At 55.3% G+C, this 19046-nt stretch overlaps 1 protein-coding gene across 2 annotated transcripts in view; it reads right to left on the bottom strand.

Annotated features, from left to right (window-relative positions):
- PDE9A (phosphodiesterase 9A) overlaps window positions 1-18814 on the bottom strand; it is a 104589-nt gene extending 85775 nt beyond the window's left edge. Inside the window, exon 1 of one of the 2 annotated variants that reach the window (XM_027546933.1) lies at window positions 18677-18814. In XM_027546933.1, the coding sequence (XP_027402734.1) occupies window positions 18677-18745 (69 nt within the window). In that variant the 5' untranslated portion in view covers window positions 18746-18814. The remainder of the gene's footprint in view (window positions 1-18676) is intronic. The other variant, XM_027546943.1, reaches the window with a different exon arrangement.
- Between the last annotated feature and the right edge of the window lie 232 nt (window positions 18815-19046).

Genomic DNA, 19046 nt, shown 5'->3' with positions numbered 1-19046 from the left:
TCACCACCACTGTCCCCACCATGACTACCACCATCCCTTACTCCATCGTCATCATCACCATCCCCACTGTGACCACCACCATCCCTTACTCCATCACCATCACCACCACCACCTCCTCCTCCTCCTCTGCCTCCACCGTCACCACCACTGTCCCCACCGTGACCACCACCATCCCTTACACCATCGTCATCACCATCACCACCACCTCCTCCTCTGCCTCCACCATCATCACCACTGTCCCCACCGTGACTGCCACCATCCCTTACTCCATCGTCATCACCACCACCACCACCTCCTCCTCTGCCTCCACCGTCACCAACGCCATCCCCACCGTGACCACCACCATCCCTTACTCCATCACCATCACCACCACCACCTCCTCCTCCTCCTCTGCCTCTATCGTCACCACCACTGTCCCCACCGTGACTACCACCATCCCTTACTCCATCGTCATCACCACCACCACCTCCTCCTCTGCCTCCACCGTCACCAACGCCATCCCTACCGTGACCACCACCATCCCTTACTCCATCACCATCACCACCACCACCTCCTCCTCCTCCTCTGCCTCCACCGTCACCACCACTGTCCCCACCGTGACCACCACCATCCCTTACACCATCGTCATCACCATCACCACCACCTCCTCCTCTGCCTCCACCATCACCACCACTGTCCCCACCGTGACTGCCACCATCCCTTACTCCATCGTCATCACCATCACCACCACCACCACCTCCTCCTCTGCCTCCACCGTCACCACCACTGTCCCCACCGTGACTGCCACCATCCCTTACTCCATCGTCACCACCACCACCACCACCACCAACATCTAACACAGTTGAGTCCACGCTCTGGCCAAAACCTGAGCCAAGTATCTTTACACCCTGTGACCTTGGGTCCTTGGAGGGACCTCCTAAGCATGGAGTATCATCATCCCCTCAGCTCTCAGATGAGAGCTCTGACACAGAGAGAGAACCTGGCCTGGCTAGGTCTGTGTGGTCCTGGATATAAACCTGGCCCACCTGGCTCCAAGCCCAGAGATGTGCACAGTGCTGAAATCAGACTTTAACGGTGGTCCTAATGGGAAACAGAGGTGGTCACTTGGCCTCTTTTCTGCTGTCCCTCCCCCTTAGCGGTGTCTATATTCTGTCTGCCTTGTTCTTAAATTACTGATATTTCTGATCACCTACTTGGAGTGAATATTGATTTGGACCCCACGCTCAGAAGAAGACAAACCAATCCAAATTCCTTTCCTTTGTCTATCAGACCATGAGTCATTTTTATAGCTTTTATAAACTATTAAGCTTTTATAGGGCTGTGTCTTCCCTCAAAGTAAACCAGAGTATTTCAGTCTGGCCCCAGTGCCTATGCTCCAGCTCCACGAGTTAGAACTCACCAGGCCAGCTGTCAGGACAGCTGAACGCCAACTCAGTGGTGGTTTTGCTATCTTTGGGGGAATTAAAAGCTGAATTTCTATTGCTTTTTCAGCACCTGGGAATTATGAGTGTTTAATATATAAAACAAACAAGCTACAAAGAGACCAAGACCCAAATCCCATATTTAACTTTCTTTTTACTATCCCTCAAGAAATACACATTTTCACCAAAGGAAAGATTGTAGGCTATCTCCCCATCCACGCATGTATATCTGCAATTCCTCTGCAGTCTACCTCAAATTATAAATTACATACATAAAGGTGAATATAATGTTCATTTCATCCTGCCCCTTGTTTCTAGAACATGTTACAATAATGTCACATTCAGAATGGATCACTGCTAACCACCAGGCAGGCAATCACGGCTTCTTTGTCTAAGATAAAATCTGAATTAGGCTTCATTTCTCGCTCCAATTTAAGAGGTATTTTTCTGGCCCTGTCATTTGAAAACATATAAAATAAAAACAAAAACTACCATTTATTACTATGAACCGGGCACATTACGTACATTCCCTAAAAAGAAAAAAAAAGAGAGAACTTTTACACATAATGGAAATGCTCTGTTACTACAAAAGCCAAAGGTCTGGCATAACAGAACCTCAGTCCCCAGCTCCCAGCTTCCACAATTAGCAACACAAGGTCCATCCTGCCTTCTCTGTCTCCCAACTTCTCCCTCCATCAGGGTTATCTGAAAGCTCATTTTAGACATCATATTATTTCATGCTCGTATTTCAGCGTGGATCTCTAAAATCAAGGTCTCTTTCTTAGGGTTCAAGATAAGCCACAGTGCTACCGTCAGACGCAAAGAAAACTGACAACAATTTCCCTTATTATTTCTCAGATGTCAGAGATCTATCTCCAGGGCATGTTTTGAGGACCATAAGTAATATGTCTTCCTAGACAAACAAATGACAAGGAACGCAAAGGGGATGGAAAAAATGGATAGAAAGAGGCCAAGGGTGACAGCAAGTAAATGTACCCTGTGGATCCTGACTTGAAAACAAGTGTGTGTATATGTGTGTGTGTGTGTAAGAAAGAGAGAATGGTCCCCTTTTCTTGCCACTTATTTGTCTTCAATTCTTAAAGCAAGCTTTAATGGTGGGGACTATTATTCCTATCTTGCAGATACTAAGGTTCAGAGAGGGGAGAAACCCTTCTTCCGAGGTCACACAGCAAGTGAGCAGGATGAAAAGGAAGGGCGACTGCCAGTCCAGCGGCAGGTGATGGTCAGAGCGAGGGAGAGGGGTGGAGCTGGTGGCTCAGTGTGATAAACCATCTCAGCTGATGGAGACCAGGGCTGGGTGAAGCCAGGAATCATGGATGCGCTCGGGACGCAGCACACGCCATGCAAAGCCTCCTGGAGCTGTGACAGGGTGAGTGTGGGGTGAATGCAGAGAGAGGCCCCAAACCCCAACCTCGTTGCAGAGCCTGCAAGGCCGGGAGGAACCAGCCGAGGAAAAGCCTCCAGGCTGGGCATCAGGACCTGACTCTGTTCCTTCTCGAATAAACTGTGCACCGCAGGCAAGTCTCCCAACACCTCTAGTCTCCGACATCTCATCCTCAGAGTGGACAACACCAGCTCCACCCGCTTCATGGTGTTGGGGGGCTCCCTTGGGCAGCTTCTGCCCCAAGCCCCATACGCTGGGATGACCACCTCACCCCACGGGTGAGATTCCTTCTCCCCGAGAGGCACGGTCACCACACGGGCCTGAAGTCAGCCCTCCTGGTTTACCGGCTCTGCTTCTCATGGACTCTGGGATCATGGGCAAATGCCTTACCATCTTCAATGCATACCTTCCTCATCTGCTATGTAGGGAAGATACACAGCCTCTATAGAACACTTCCCAAGACTTCTAGGGTGTGTTAAGCATGATCCAAATGTGTGCCAGGCAGGTACCAGCCCCATTTACAGATGTGAAAACTAAGGCCCAAGATCATACAAGCAGCATGGGATACTGGTGGAGGCAAACCCCATTCTGCTGAAACCTGGGCCATGGGAAAAGCAACCCAGGGGGAAGGAGGGTGACTTGAGGCTGATGTTCTGAAGCACATCACCTCCCTAGCATCACCTTCTCTGGGGTCCAACACACAGGAGGCCTTCAATAAACGTCTGTTAGGCAAGAGCATCTGAGAAGCGCATTGGTCTCGCATGGCATGAGTTAATACAATCAAACGCAGAGCAAGATCTGCTGGGGGAGCAGCAGATCTTAGAGAGACATCTAAGCCCCTCCTGTCACCTGTGCCGATGGCAGGGGATGCGGGATGTTCACAATACACAGGAAACTAAAGGCAGAAGGGACATGTCTGTGAAAGAAGCTCGGCTGGGAGGGTCGGGTGGACCACAGGAGCAGAGGAACGGGCTGGGGCTGCAGGGAAGGTGCGACCCCCTTGCTCTGCCCCACGCATACTCCAGACCAGCGATCCCGTGGGGTTTAGGGCACAGCGACCACATGCAGAGAGCCTGCGGAGCCCAGGAAATGTGGGGCCATCTGGAGCTGGAATGTGTTTACAACCATGTAGCTGACATCCCTGCAGTCCCTGAATAATGGCCCCCTCCATCCAGTATTCCTGCCTGGAGAATCCCATGGACAGAGGAGTCCATAGGGCTAGAGGAGCCTGGAGGGCTACAGTCCATAGGGTCACAAAGAATTGGACACGACTGAGCAACTGAACACACCCCACAGATTGTTGTTGTTTAGTTGCTAAGTCGAGTCTTTATCATCCCATGGACTGTAGCCTGCCAGACTCCTCTGTCCATGGGATTCTTCAGGCAAGAACACTGGAGTGGGTAGCCATTTCCTTCTCCAGGAGATCTTCCTGACCCACGGATCAAAGCTGAATCTACGACATTGGCAGGCGGATTTATTGCTGAGCCGCCTGGGAAGCCCATGCCCCTGAGAGATACCCTCCCCCTAACCCCGGGAACCTGTAAATACTGCCCTATAGTCTCTGCAGTGTGTGCTTAGATCAAGGCTCCTGAGACGATCCTGGATGATGTAGGTGGGCCTAAATGAAATTATACAGTCACCAGGGAGACGGGGTGAGAGCTAACAACACACAGAGGAGAAAGTGATGTGAAGAGTGTGGGGCAGATACGACCTGGAGGATACTGGCCTTGAAGACTGGAGGGCTACGGCCATAAGCAGAGGTCCACCAGCAGCCCCAGATGTGGGAAGAGGCAAGGAGTGGATGCTCCCCCAGGGCCTCTGCCAACACCTTGACTCTGACCCCAGTGAAGCTCATTTAGGACTTTCAGCCTCCAGCACTGTGAAAGAATACATTTCTGTTCTTTTTTGTTATTCTGTTTGTGGCAATCTGCTACAGACGCCCCAGGGATCTGGCACACCTTGACCTTCATTCTGAGATGGCTGGAATCTCTTTTGCAGGTGATAGGAGTCCTTTAGACAGCTGGACCATAAAGAAGGCTGAGTGCCGAACTGATGCCTTGGAACTGTGGTGTTGGAGAAGACTCTTGAAGAGTCCCTTGGACTGCAAGGAGATCAAACCAGTCAATCCTAAAGGAAATCAACCCTGAATATTCATTGGAAGGACTGATGCTGAAGCTGAAGCTCCAATACTTTGGCCACCTGGTGCAAAGAGCTGACTCAATGGAAAAGATCCTGATGCTGGGAAAGACTGAGGGCAAGAGGAGATGGGGCCAACAGAGGATGAGGTGGTTGGATGGCATCATCGACTCAATGGATATAAGTCTGAGCAAACTCCAGGAGATGGTGAAGGACAGGGAACCTTGGTGTGCTATAGTCCATGGGGTTGCAAAGAGTGGGACACGACTGAGCGACTGAACAACAATGAGGAGTCCTTGACGCTATGTGAAGTGCGGAGTGCTTTACAGGCCTGGGATAAAGCTTTAGGACAGGACCAGGGAAGGACAGGTTGAAGACAGGAGACACTGATGGCTTGGAGGGTCAAAGGCTGCAATTCCCCCACCTCCCGTAAGAGCTGCTGTGGGTGTGGGGCAGGGAGGTGGAGAGGCTGGAGGGAACAGAGCCCAGTTGGAGGAATTCCGTCCTGGTTAGTGATGTTCACCAGCAGGACTCGGCCACCCAGTCGCTGTAAACCCCCGCCTCCTCAGGCTCAGTGGGATCTCAGGGCCCATTTCCCACCCAGTCAGCAGCCGCCTTCTCCCCATGAAACCCATTTGTCACGGCTGAGCCACTCAGCACCTTGTCATTTCTCTGGGTTACTCTGTTTTGTTTTTTTTTCACTTCTGGTGTCTTCCCTGTTATAAATAATGGATCACAGGCGACTGAAAATGCAGAAAGCGACGAACTAAGAGAATAAGAAATGTGCTGAGACGGGGCTGGAGGTGCGGACGTTTCCCAGGGTTTCGAACCTGCTCTCCTTCTCGAGCTCTAACCCCAGTGAGAGGCGGCTCGTGACCCAGAGCCCAGGGCTCTGCTGCATCAGAACTCTGAATGTGGTCCCGGGGATCCACTCCAGGATCAGGGCTCCTGGGTGTCCCAGGGCAGGGAAGGGTGCAAAAGGGAAGGTGCTGGGGAGGACCTGGGGCCCTGGGGACCATCCACGGGGAGGCTGGTCCCAGCACGCAGCCTCTCCCACCCTGTTTCAAAGCAGATGAAGAAGGTGGAGGTTGGGTGAGGGCAAAAGACAAGAAGAAACCACGTGAAAGTGAGACCTAGGACCAGAAGGCGGGAAGGACCCCTCCCTCCAGCTCAGGTCAGACCTCAGTAGACCTGGGAAGCAAGCATCCGGCTCCATCATCACTTCCTGGCAGGAATGAATAGGGGATCCAGGGATCTGGCGTGTCTAGGGAAGCTGTGCCTTTCAGCCTTTTCCAGAGAAGGGTCCAGGCTTTCCAGGCTGTATTTGGAGAAAGTCTTTAAGGAGGTAATTAAGTTAAAATGAGGCAACTGTATGAGTTTCCTGGGGCTATTGTATTAATTGGCCAAGAAGATCTTTTGGGTTTTTCTGTACAATGATGTGAAAAACCCAAAGGAAATTTTTAGTCAGCCCAATAACAAGATACCACAAAAGGGCAGCTTAAACCCACAGAAGTTCATCCTCAGCTCTGGAGGCTGAAGTCTGCAGTAGAGGTGGCGGTGGGTTTGGGTCCTTCTGAAAACTCTCAGGGAGGATCCATGCTGTCTCTCTGCAGTTTGGAGAGTGGCCAGCACCCCCGGGGCTCCTTGGCTTGTGTATGCATCAGCCCAGGCTTTGCCTCCACCATCTGTCCTCTGAACGGGCACACCTCCCTCTTCTTCAAGGACAGTCAAGTCCAGCCCCGTCTCATCTCATCTTGGTTACATCAGCAAAGAACCTATTTCCAAACAGCCCATTGACAGGTTGTTGGGCGGGGGCGGTCAGAACACCGGAATACCTTCTGGCGGGGGACACAATTCACCGAAAACAGTGGGAAGCCCCAGGAACAAGGCAAGATGAGGTCACAACGTGGGCAGACAGGAACCGGCCAGAGGAACCTGGGCCATCAGACACCCTGGTGAGCAACGGTGATCACATCGAGATGGGAGGCGGGGAAGGAAGGCTGCTGAACAGAGCTGGCCGTGGGGCACGGGGGAGCCGACGAGCTTCCACGTGCAGTGGAGAGAGGCCTTCCTTCTTCCCTCCCTGGCCCCCTGTGTTTCCTTTTCTTTTTATTGTTTGAAATTTCATTAGAAAAATTGAGCATACAACGTTATGTGCCGCCTGGATGGGAGGGGAGTGGGGAGGAGAATGGATACATGTACGTGTATGACTGAGTCACTTGGCTGCTCACCTGAAGCTATCACAACATTGTTAATCAGCCGGCCTCCAACACAAAATTAAAAGAAAAAGAAAAATAGTTTTCCTGCGAGAAAACAAATGTCTCTGGGCATGGGCAATGGTAGCCTCGGAGGGGTCCAACCCCACCGTCCAGCTTCTTATCCAGCCAGAGGCCAGTGTCCACCATCTGGAGAAAACCCCCAAGGGCCCCCCTACGGCTGCTCCAAGTGCCTCCAAAGATCGGGGTTTCTGCTCAGTGCTGCTGGACTTTCAGGGGTGCTTGTCCCTGAGGTAACATCGGCCGGGGGGTGTCTCCAGGCCACACTGAGACCTACATTGTCCCAGGTTGCACGGTACCCATGTCACCCAGCATGTGGAGGCCGTGTGACCCAAGCAGCCTCTGCACTGAACCAAACAATTCCTCTCGGGTACACTGCTCTTAAAGTCTGATGCCTGGGGCTCAGGGCACTTGGTTGAAAGCCTATACCCCCATGGCTCCTTCTTCCAGAAGCCAAGCCTGGTGTTTCAGAGCAGGGTGGGAGCTGGAGGGGTCACTGCAGGGCTGGAGACGGAGTCAGAGACCCCAGACCCAGAGAGGGCCCCGGCTACAGCACCAACATGAGAGACCCAGGGTCCTCTATCCCGAGAGAGGCCCTGGGCTTCGGGGAAGGGACTGGAAGGAGAGCGACTGTGCATAAAATAAGATGAGTCGGGAAAACCAGGGTGTGGGGCTCCGCACTCCATCATGTTCTGGGGGGAAATGTGGGGGTGCAGGGAGCAATGGTCAGGTGGAAAGAGGTCTCAACATGTCTGTAGTTCAAAACATCAGCTGCGTCTGGCAGTGCATGAAGCCCACACCCTCCAGGCTTGTTTACCGAAGCCCACAGAGTCGGACCCCGATGATCAGAGCTTAACACCCTAGGCGCCTGGATAGGTACCAGAGTCTCGCGCTGAGAAGGGCCTCCCTCGGCCTCCGCCCACCCACAGGGCTGCTGCTCCTCCGCCACCCAGGCGTCACCTGCACAGGTGTGTGCTCTCCACTCCCCGAGGCTGTGACCCATCTCATCCACCTTTTCTGTCAGTGCCACCCAGCTCTGCTTCAAGAAACATTCCTGGAGGAAATTCACTGCTTCTACACGTTTCCCCATTATAACTTGGCCACCAGAAGTGCCCTCCACACCCTCATTCCTTGGAACATTCTGTGTGTCTCTGCCCAGAGGGCATAGATGCCATCTCTCATCTCTGCTCTTTGTGGCTCAGCCTTCAAAACACCTCATGCAGAATCGGTCTCCCATGCATGCTGGGCCACGGCTGCACATCCTGGCAGCTCCAGGGGGCGTCCTGGGCCATCCCTGGAGTCATGAGTTTCAGTGCTCCTTGTATTTGTTCCCAGCTTTGGATTTTTCTGTTATTAACAGTGATGGTAAGACATTTGAGGCTTACATAAGAAGCTTCATTGAGAGATTTTTTTTAGAGTATGTATGACCATTAATTTTGAGTCTTTAAGCACTGCCCATATCTCAACTTTTCTCCATGTGAAGCTTACATAACACAACTCTGAGCGAAAACATCTTGGGGGCTGCTCCCCAAAGCACCCTGGAACTGGGGCGTGCAGCAGACAGGCTCCAGACAAGCCACCAGCCACACCCAGCTGCTGCGGCTGACAGTCAGCCTTTACGTAACCAGGAACGACACTCTGCGTGAGCTGCTTTTGCAAATGTAAACTGCAGGTGGAGAGATTCCTGAAGATCTCTAGATGATCATGTCAAATGCACGGCCTCTTTTTCTGTGATTTGTAACACTATGAAAGCAAAAACAACAATAACAAATCCCCAAGGCAGAAGCTGTGAGGATAAAGGCAGCCTGAGCCGCTGGGTTCCGCTAATTGTTCTGCTTACAGGATGAATCAATATGACGTGCAGCCGGCCTTGGGGATGCCTGAGTCCCCTGGATAGCACCCGGGTACCTGGAGCCTGCGGGGCTGGGCGTGGTTGATGGGAGGGCGGTGGCCGCTTTGCCTTGTGGCTGTGTTCTATCTGGGCTAAACCGAGGAGGATCTGCCTGTGACAAACAGTCCTGACTCCCAGCATCCACGGGCGGGCTCTGACTTTGTCTCCCTGAAGCTCCCCTGTCCAAACCCCCCACAGGACCAGGTAGCTCTCCCAGGCTGCACATGAGGTGCGGAGGGCCTGGGTTGGGGGGGTATAGCCAGTGGACAAGGGACAGACAGCGAGTCCCTCCAGGCTACAGAGGCCAGTGACTGGCCAAGCATGCTCCACACACGGCTCGCTTCCACAGGAAGGCTTCCTCCGCCTATAAAATTACTGTTAAGTGTTTGTGAGTATCTCTACAACTCCTTCCAACAGAATAAATGAACCAGAGGCCTAGAAACCCTAATGCAGCTGGAGCGTGTACAGACACGCAGGCTGCCCCATGTCACTATCCGGGCTGGTGGTCCCGGTGCATCCAAGCTGAGAGCCTGCACTGGGGGGTCACGTCCCATCTTCCCACCCGCCCTCCTCACTGCAGTCCCCACAGAGCGCCGCCTCAGAAACAGTCAGAGGAGAAATAAAAGGCATTCCCGGTCTTGCGTTTCCTGGAAAAAATGGGGGAAGGAGTGTGGACTGGGGACCAATCTGGGGAACACAGTCAGCAGTGTCATTGAGCGGGACGCACCCGTGGGGCTGGCCTGGCCTTCGTTCCACAGAGCATGCCTGGACACGGCCCTGGGCCTGGAACGATGGGGAGATGCACAAGGCCAGGGGCCTCGGGAAGGCTCCCCCAACAAGACACAGAGATCTGGCAACTCAAATCCGTGACACAGATAAAGAAAAACAACATGACCTTACAGAGCACACACCATGCACCACCCCATTTCAGCACCAGACATACACACTTGAAATTCATCACAGCCACCCTGTGAGGTGGGCGCTGGCTTCCCGCCAGCACACAGATGAAGACACTGAGGCACGTAACCTGCCTGCACACTCACGGGTACAAACGCACACAAACCGCACCCCTCCCTGAATTGATGCTCTTGACGCTGATGTCACGCTGCCGGTAAACGGACTGAGGGAAATTGCATCGGAAAAGCATCTGTCTTCCCTGAACAGTCTACTTTCATCCCCGCCTGCAACACATCACACTTCAGGGCCCCCACTGCAAACACCCACCCGAGGATGAACATAACCAGGTCTGGAAAACGGGAGGACTACGGGAACACAACGTTTTCCAGAAGACACAATAACGCAACACTGCAACAGACCTACTCTTTGCAAACTGAGGGGAAAAGAGTGGAAATGATTCAGGTTTACAAGATAGCAGACAGATTCATTGATGAATAAACGGGTCAGCAAGGTGTGGTCCATCCACACAGGGCAATCTGACTCAGCCTTAAAGAGGAAGGGCACCTGACCTTAAAGAGGAAGGGCACCTCTGACGCCTGCCACAACTTGGATTGGCCTCAAGGACGTGATGTCAGGGAAGGAAGCCAGCCATGAAAGGACAAATACTGTATGACACTCCCCCTCTGGAGGAGGTCCCCAGAGAAGTCAGATTCACAGAGACAGAAGACAGTCATTGGTGCCAGGGTCTGTGCAAGGGGACAGAAAAGCAGTGTTTAGTGGGGACAGAGTTTCATTTGGGGAAATGAGAAAGTTCTGGAGATGGATGGTGGGGATGGTTGCACAACAGTGTGAATGAATTAATGCCTCTGAACCGTACACGTAAAATGGTGAAGACGGTAACATTGTATGTTATGTGTATTTTACTACAATTTTTAAAAATAAAAAAAATATATTAGGCAGGGAATCTGAACCCAAAGGAACAGAACATTCAGGGTTTTCTTTAATCGTGTCTAGACTGAGTTAAAAAGCAGAGACATTACTCTTCCGACAAAGGTCTATACAGTCAAAGCTATGGTTTTTCCAGTAGTCATATATGGATGTGAGAGTTGGACCATAAAGAAGGCTGAGCGCTGAAGAATTGATGCTTTCAAACTCTGGTGCTGGAGAAGACTCTTGAGAGTCCCTTGGACTGCAAGGAGATCAAATCAGTCAATCCTAAAGGAAATCAACTGTGAACATTCATTGGAAGGTCGGATGCTGAAGGTAAAGCTCCAATACTTTGGCCAGCTGATGCTAAGAGCTGACTCACTAGAAAAGACCCTGATGCTGGGAAAGATTGAGGGCAGGAGGAGAAGAGGGTGACAGAGGATGACATGGTTGGATGGGATCACCAACTCAATGGACATGAGTTTGAGCAAGCTCTGGGAGTTGTTGATGCACAGGGAAGCCTGGCGTGCTGCAGTCCATGAGATCACAAAGAGTCAGGCAGGACTTGGCAACTGAGCAACAACAGACAGAGTCAAGCTGCTGAAAGTTTCTGTTTAGGCAAAAGTTCCCACTGGGTGAACAGCTCTGGGAATCGAGAAGGAGATGTGGTACCTGGTGGAGGTGATGGAGCCGGTGCAGGGGACAAGCAGGCAGGAGTAGGGTCAAGGCACGTAACCACACCATCGACTGCAGATATTACTTTTTTGAGATTGAAAATGCTTGGTGCCATCTCCAAGGCAGCTGAATGCACTGTGCAGTGACCCACAGCACAGCTGTAAACTGGTGCCCAGGGAGACATGCGTGCACATTTTAGACTCCTGCAGCTGTATCTTCAGGTGTGCATGGTCTTAGAATACACTGTTCTCAGAAAGATTCACAACCTTGGAAATGCAAATAGCCACAAAGCATGAGGAAACAGCCCGGCGAGCCAAGCAAGAGGCTCCATGTCAACGCCTTTCGAGCTGGGCCACTGATGTGTCCCTTCAATTGGCTGTGAGCCATCCCCGCTTTTCCCCTACCCAGGCAAGGGCTGTGGGGGCCCTCTTCCATCTCATGGCCTGTCTGTTCCGAGTGGGGAGGGGTGGAGATGGAGCATGGAGAAATCCTTCAGTGGGGTAGGACTGGGCTACTTGTCACAAGGACAGCTGAGGTCCCTCTGAGTCCTCTGGGGACCCACTTAGACCTTCTTGCCAAAGTCTGCCCCCCTCCAGGCCCCAGGAGTGCAGCCTGCCAATCGCAGACAGTAAACCCAGGACAGGGGTGCAGGGTCCCAGCCTGTAGTGACTCTAGGCTACCTGTCCACCCAGCTCCTGCTGCCCACAGCCGGGCTGGTGTCTGGGCCCCCATGGCTGGCACAGGGCTCAGCATCCTGGAGGCATCCCTTTCATCTCTCATCTGCACGTCGGTTCTGATGGGGCGCTCTGCCCGTGCTCTTCTTCCCTGATCCCCAGGGCTGCATTCGGCATGTTTCTGAGGCCAAGCAGCCCCTCAGCCCACAAGGGCTCTGGTGAGACCACTGGTGCCCTAGGTCAGGGCATGAGGTAGACCTGCTGCCAATAGGCATCGCCTCTGCCAGGCTGGAGAAGGAGTTGCCTGGGCAGTGGGCCCCGGGGTCTCAGGGCCTTGGCACTGCCCCCTCTTTGTGATTATTTGTCGTAGTGGGCTCACAGATACAGAACTGAGGACACCGAGGCACTGCCAGGCTCCTTCCAGAGTCTCCGAGGGGATAGGTCTTGGGCACAGGGAGTGGGGCCAGGGGACAAGATGCACTCACTGAGCCTCTGCAGGGGGCCAGTTCTGCCCTGGGCTCCATATGGGTGGTGTTCAGAGCCATATGCATCACCCCAGGTGGGGGACGCCAGCATTGCACCCACCTCATCAAGGAGAAGGTGACCTCCTTGCGGGCTTCCCCTGGCAGAGCCAGGCACTGAGATGCTGTGTCCAGCACCATGGCCTCAGCCCACCACATAGGTGACTGTGGAGAGCAGCCCTGCTCCCTGCACTCGGCCTACAAGGTCTCCACATCATTATCCGTCAACCCCAATGGCATTAGTGGGGTTCGGGTCCCCAGCCAACCCCCTCCCAGGGCCTCCGGGTGTCAGGAAGTGTCTGGCTTAAGAGGCCTCCGACCATAGCCCGTGGGAAGGAGGAGAGAGATCTGCAGCCTCCTGGGTCCCCTGTAGCCTCAGGCTGGAATGCGTGAGACCCTGCACCCAAGAGGCCGTGTTGGGGAGCACCCGGTGCGTTCCCTCCGGAGTCAGGCGGCTGCACTCCAATGGCTGATCTACGTGGTGAAGAGAGACTGAAAATGGAGACGCGCCAATGTTCACAGCCCAGCTGCAGACACAGGGTCATCACGGGCGAGGGGCAGGGTCTCTGCCCCATGATGACGGGGGCCGCCTCCATTTACACTGAAACCCCGAGAGGGTGTGGAATGACCCCGTTTCTCCAGCTTCCTTGGCTGCAACTAGCTTATGTTACCATTTCAAAATATCCTTTTAAAGCTCTTACATTATGAACATTTAAAGGAAGATAAATGACTACTCTGGGACTTGGGAGGGCAACCAAGGGGAGCCGCCGTCCACCTGGTGGTGATGTGAGGAGCCAGACAACAGCAAAGCCCAGAGAACTGTGGAGGGTCTTTCAGACGTTCCCTGCACAGATGAGCTGAGACCCTGCCAATAGGCAGGGAAAGGAGGCTCTGAGTGAGGGGCGAGCCAAGTACATGTCTGAGGGTGAAAGGGACTCTCCACTGGGCTTGGCCAGGTGGCCGGACAGACATCCCAGGAGGGGAGACATTTCATGAGCCAGGGAAGGGCTCCAGGCCTTGCCACACTGACCACAGTGGACAAGTCTGTGGCAGGGGCACCCTTCAACAAACAGAGGACAGGACCGCCCTGAAGATGAGCAGCCAGCCTGAAAGGCCAAAGCCTGTGTCTGTGCCAAAGGCAGGGGAGGCTGACGTCCTTGGAGGGAGCAGGGCTGGAGAAGGGCAGGGGGACACGGGGAGCCTGTGGCAGGCCGAGCCAGGGCCCCCAGAGCAGGGAGGAGGGCCTGAGCCCCAGGGAAGCACTGGGAAGGGGATGGTGGGCCTGGCCCTGAAGGTCCACGGGGGCTAACTGCTGGCTCCCGAGGAATCCATGGCAGGGCCCGGGGCCCCAAGTGGCAACATAGCCAGGTTGAGAGGAAGGCAGCACATGGAGAGGAGCCTCAGCAGAGGAGGGCTTAGCTCCAGCGGGGAAAGAGGGGAGGGGGAGCAGTCCCAGCGGGGGGTGGGGGACCCAACCACAACCAGCCGGGAACTGGGAACAGCCTTCTGCTAACATTTCAACGACTTCCCAGGGCGCTCTCTGCTCTTCCTTCCAGGTTTTTCTCATTTGTTCCATTGTTTCAGGGCAGAAACAGGCAAGCACAACTCAAGCGGCCGATACCCATTGAGACCTGGACTCCAGCTACAGAGCGAGGCGGGACGCAGCTCAGAGTGGCCAAGAGCGCCTGGTGAGGGGCTCTCCCGCAGCGGAGGTCGGGGGAGGGGGGCGTCGCTAGACAGGCAGTGCACCAACAGGTCCCTTTCAGCGCCACTCACGATGGTCCCCAGAGTGACTGCTCTTGCCCAGGCAAGGCTTTTCACTAAGCCCAAGTCCAGGGCCAGGAAGCCCACAAAGGCCTCTCTGCCTCCTTCAGAAGGTGGGCAAACCCACACCCAGACGTGCCACCAGGCAGGAGTCCCTCAAGCTCCCTGATGCCAGTGGCATCATCTGTCTTGCCCCAGGAAACCCAGCCAAGCCCAACCCTCCTCCGGAGGCGGGTGGGAGAAAGGAGTGGGTTCTGGGGTGGGGGAAACCTCGGAGGGAAACAGCAAGCCCTCTGGGTGGGGGTAAGGTGCATCAGCTCCAGAGGGGAGTCCTGACAGGAGGGTTCCCGGCTCCCACTCCCTCCTCCTTCACCTGGTGTCAAGCGGTGCCAGGTCCCACCTGTGCCCCCGACAAGTGGCGGAGCAGGAGATGTGGACAGGTGTGTGGAGATGCAGCTGGCTGCGCGAGGTTGCCGCCCTGGCCTTTCGGCAGTCGCAGGCTGGGTCCTCCTGAAGCTGCGTGGCCTGGGAAAAGGGCCCCTTCCCCGCCAGGCTGGTCTTCCCTAAGGAAGGAAGCCTCTTCATGGAAACCCACACGTAGCCGGCATCAGCCCTGTCCACCAGCCAGGTCCTGCTGTGTCCTGTCCCTCACTGGGTGCCCTGCAACAGCAGCAGTTCAGTCCATCCTTCCTGGGGGAAGCAGGGTCGGGGAGGGTATGCAAAGGGGCCATGGCTTGGTGGGTCTCACCGAGCACCGTGAATGCCCCATTCACCCTGGACCCCAGCCCTCAGCATGGAGCAGCTGCTCAGTGAACACTTGGGATAATTAAGTGATTTGCCCTGTCCACTCTGATTCCTGCAACAAGCAGGACGACGAGCACCCCACGCGGCAGTGGAGAAATCGTGACTGAGGGAGGTTAGGGAACTAATACGGATCTGAGGGGCTGGAAGTGGAGGCCCCGAAGAGGGACTGGCTCCCTGCACGCCTCTCCATCCCCTTGGAGGCTGCTTCCGGGTATACCCAGGAAGGACCCAGACCCGGGAAGATTAGCCCCATCTGCCCCCACCGACCTCCAAGCCACCTATGCACAACCTCTGCAGGAAAAGCCCGCAGATGGAACATGGATCCTTCAAGGGAACCCCAGACTCCTGTGGCGGCCCCGCACTGGGTATCTGGGTGGGTGATGCGAGGTGTGTGCTCGAGTCTCCTTCATACTGAGGAAGCAGGAAGCCAGTCACTGGGGTGCCACCGGTTTCTCTAAGAACCTGGAACACCTACAGCATTATCCCTACGGTACATCCTCAGAGGGGACGCTGGCCGGCCATCCCTTCGGACAACTTTAGATCTACCCCCCAGGCCGTGCTGGAGCAGATACTGTCCGAGAAGCCACTGCTCTGAATGTTACCTTCTTCCTCCCCTTTGGGGCTCTCTCTGGGGGGAACGGGAAGGACCAGGAGCCAGAGAACTTGAGGGACAGAGTGCAGAAACAACGTGGGAGCCGCCTAGGGCCAACGGGGTGGACAGAACAACACAAGCACCAGAAGCAGCTCCTGCCTCCCCCCTGCCTCCCCAGGCTCTCCCTTCAAGAGTGACTTCCCCAGAAAGGAGAAGGGATGGATAAGACAGAACACAACGGCATGCCGGGAACTTTCGGAATTAATCCAGCGCCTGGGACTTTAAGAAACCGCGGCCACTGAAAACATTTCTGTAGGAACTCTCAGCCCAGGATTTAAAGTCCCAACTAAGCTGCTGGGTGTCAGTGTGAGGTAGGCTGGGGGTTAGGACTTCTAGCACACGCTCGGAACCCCAGATGATCCAGCTCTCCCCAGGGCTAAAGGTGCAGCCAGGAGCCCTCCCCACCAGCCCCACAGCACCAGCAGCAAAGGCAGAGGACACAGAGCAAGGTCAAGAAGCAGTGACTGAGGTCTGAGGTCTGAGGACCACGGTCTGCCTCCTCTCGTTTGTATCAAAGGGCATGGACCAACCACAGAGAGCATCACACCTGCTGTGTTCCAGAGGGTTCCAGGCACTCAGTCTACATGGCCTCCTTCACTGTTCACAACAGTCTACAAAGACGATGCTCTTGTCCCACCTTACTGGCCTGGAGGCCAGCTCAGAAGAGCTCAGGGTTAGTTGTCCAGGATGACAGAAAGTGGTGGAGCTGGCACTCCACATCAGATCTGGCAGCTCCGGAACACAGGTGCTCACTGTCTCCCAGGACTGCCTGTCCGGCTGCTTTTGTAGAGATCACCAGAACCTCGAGTATCTCAGCAGCAAAATGTCCCCAAGGACAGCCGAGTCAAGCCCCCCACTCAGCGCTCCCCCCCTCAGGAGCCTGTCTTCCACTTGGCACCCACATTCATTGGATTTCTCCAGGAAACCTTCAGGACATTCTTGGGAGGGAACTGTCACTTCTGATGCTGACAGCATCTCATCTCACCTCTTTCAAAAGGTAAAAGGGGTTGAGCTTTGATAATTCTCCTCTGTTGGGATAGAAAAAGTGTGTGTGCTTGTGTATGTGTGTGTCTTTGCCTGTGTGTGTACATGAGTGTGTTTGTGTGTATGTGTGCATCTTTGCCTGTGTGTGTGCGTGTGTGTGTGCTTGTGTGTGTGCTTGTGTGTATGTCTGCCTCTGTGTATATGTATGTGTGTCTATATGTGGTGCCTGCATGTGTGCACGTGTGTGTATGTGTGCATCTTTGCCTGTGTGTTTGCACTTGTGTGTCTGTATGTGGTGTGTGTACGTGTGTGCGCTTGTGTGTATGTGTGTGCACACATTTTATGTGCACACTGTGTGTGGATGCATGTGCACATGTGTGTGTCCGTGTGTGCATGTCTGTGCACACGTGCCCATGCTGGAGCATGGGAGTACTCAGCAGAGGGCCCTTTCTCCCTCTGGGGAGGCTGTTAAATTCCTGTGCAGTCACAGATGCCCAGTTCTGGAAGCCAGGGGATCTGGGGGAGTCCTGCGCCTAGTGACCACTTGCCCTCGCTTCAGAGCCCCTGCTCCCCATTATCTGGTTCCAATGAAGTGGGCTACAGGGGAGGAAGGGAAGCCCACACTTCTCCTTTCCTGGGATCAAGCAGGGGATGGGGCGAGAGTGAGGCTGCTGGCAGAGGGTGTCTGAGAACCCCAGACACCCAAGCCCTGGCGCCTGCTCTGTGCCCGGCTGGGGCATCTCTGCCTGTTTCCCCGCTCTGGATGAGCCTTGGGAAGAGCGAAGTGAGCCGCGGCGGATGCACGGCTTCCCTGAAGTGTCCAGCTGGAGCATTTCCCTCACTGTGGCCTTCCTCTCCCCAACCCCCAGGACCTCAGAGGGAGCTTAGAGAAGCGTCCTCCAAGCCAGCTCTCTTTTTGTCCCTCTCTGCCAATCAGAAGCAGGAGATGCTCTGAATGCAGAGCTCGTCCGGAGGGTCATAGGGTCTCTCCGCAGTCCCCAGGAGGTGAAGCAGCCCCGGGTCACCCCCTCCAGGCTCAGGGCTGCCCACCTGCTGGGATGAGGAACCGAAGGGGTGGGGGACGACAGCTCCTGCCGTGCCAGCCTCCACCGACACCCGCCCCAACCTGCTCCCCGCTAGGCAGGAAGTGGTGCCCGGCCCCCGCAGGGGCTTCGAGCTCCAGGCACCACCCGCACCCCTTGTCCGGGGGGTCCGTCCCGCGGGTCTGCCCACCGGCTCCTGGGGCGACTGTTCCAGGGTCCTTCCACCGGAAATTAAAGGTTTAATGGACCAGCCTCGGAACGTCGGAACTCAGCCTAATCATATTTGTTACAAAGAAAGCTCTGCCCAAGGAAAGGAAAAAATACTCCCCTTGCGGTCGCCCCTTTCCACCGGGCCGCGCGTGGGGACACCTGCCCCGCGGAGCCCCACCGCCCCCGGCCCAAGTTGTCGGAGGCCGCAGCCGCCTCCGCGGATGCGCGGGCGCTGGACCGCGGACCCCTCCCCCGCCGGCGCCCCCCTGGCCGGCCCCCACCCGCCTCCGCGACCCCGCGCGGTCACCGGGGAGGAGCTGCCGGCAGGCGGGCACGGCGAGGGGCGCGCGGGGAGGGCGCTCGCAGCCCGGCGGGGGAGGCTGGGGAAGGGGCTACCTTCTGAATGCGTCCATCGATGTCCAAGTAGATGGCCTTGGGCCGGTAGCTGGAGGAGCCGGTTCCCATCTTGCCGAGCGCTGCACTTGGACTTTTTACTGTACTTTCTCGACGCCAGCCGCCGCGGGGAGGGCGGGGCGTGGGAGGAGGGGGCGGGCGGCGGGCGGACGCGGGGGCCAGCCAACCAGAGCGCCGCCGGGCGGGGCCGCGGGCTCGGCTCCTCCTCCTCCACCTCCCCTCCTTTTCCTTCCCGCCCCCTCTCGCCTCCCTCCCGGGTTTACACTCCGTTCTCCTCCCCTCCCACTTTAAGGCACGCCCCCTCATCGTCCCTTTGACTCCAGCCGCCTTGGTAATCTGGGCCAAGTGGGTA

The sequence above is a fragment of the Bos indicus x Bos taurus genome, chromosome 1, assembly GCF_003369695.1.
Source record: "Bos indicus x Bos taurus breed Angus x Brahman F1 hybrid chromosome 1, Bos_hybrid_MaternalHap_v2.0, whole genome shotgun sequence".
NCBI lineage: Eukaryota > Metazoa > Chordata > Mammalia > Artiodactyla > Bovidae > Bos > Bos indicus x Bos taurus.
The sequence above is the reverse complement of the archived record's forward strand: the minus strand, read 5'-3'. Positions and strand labels throughout refer to the sequence as shown.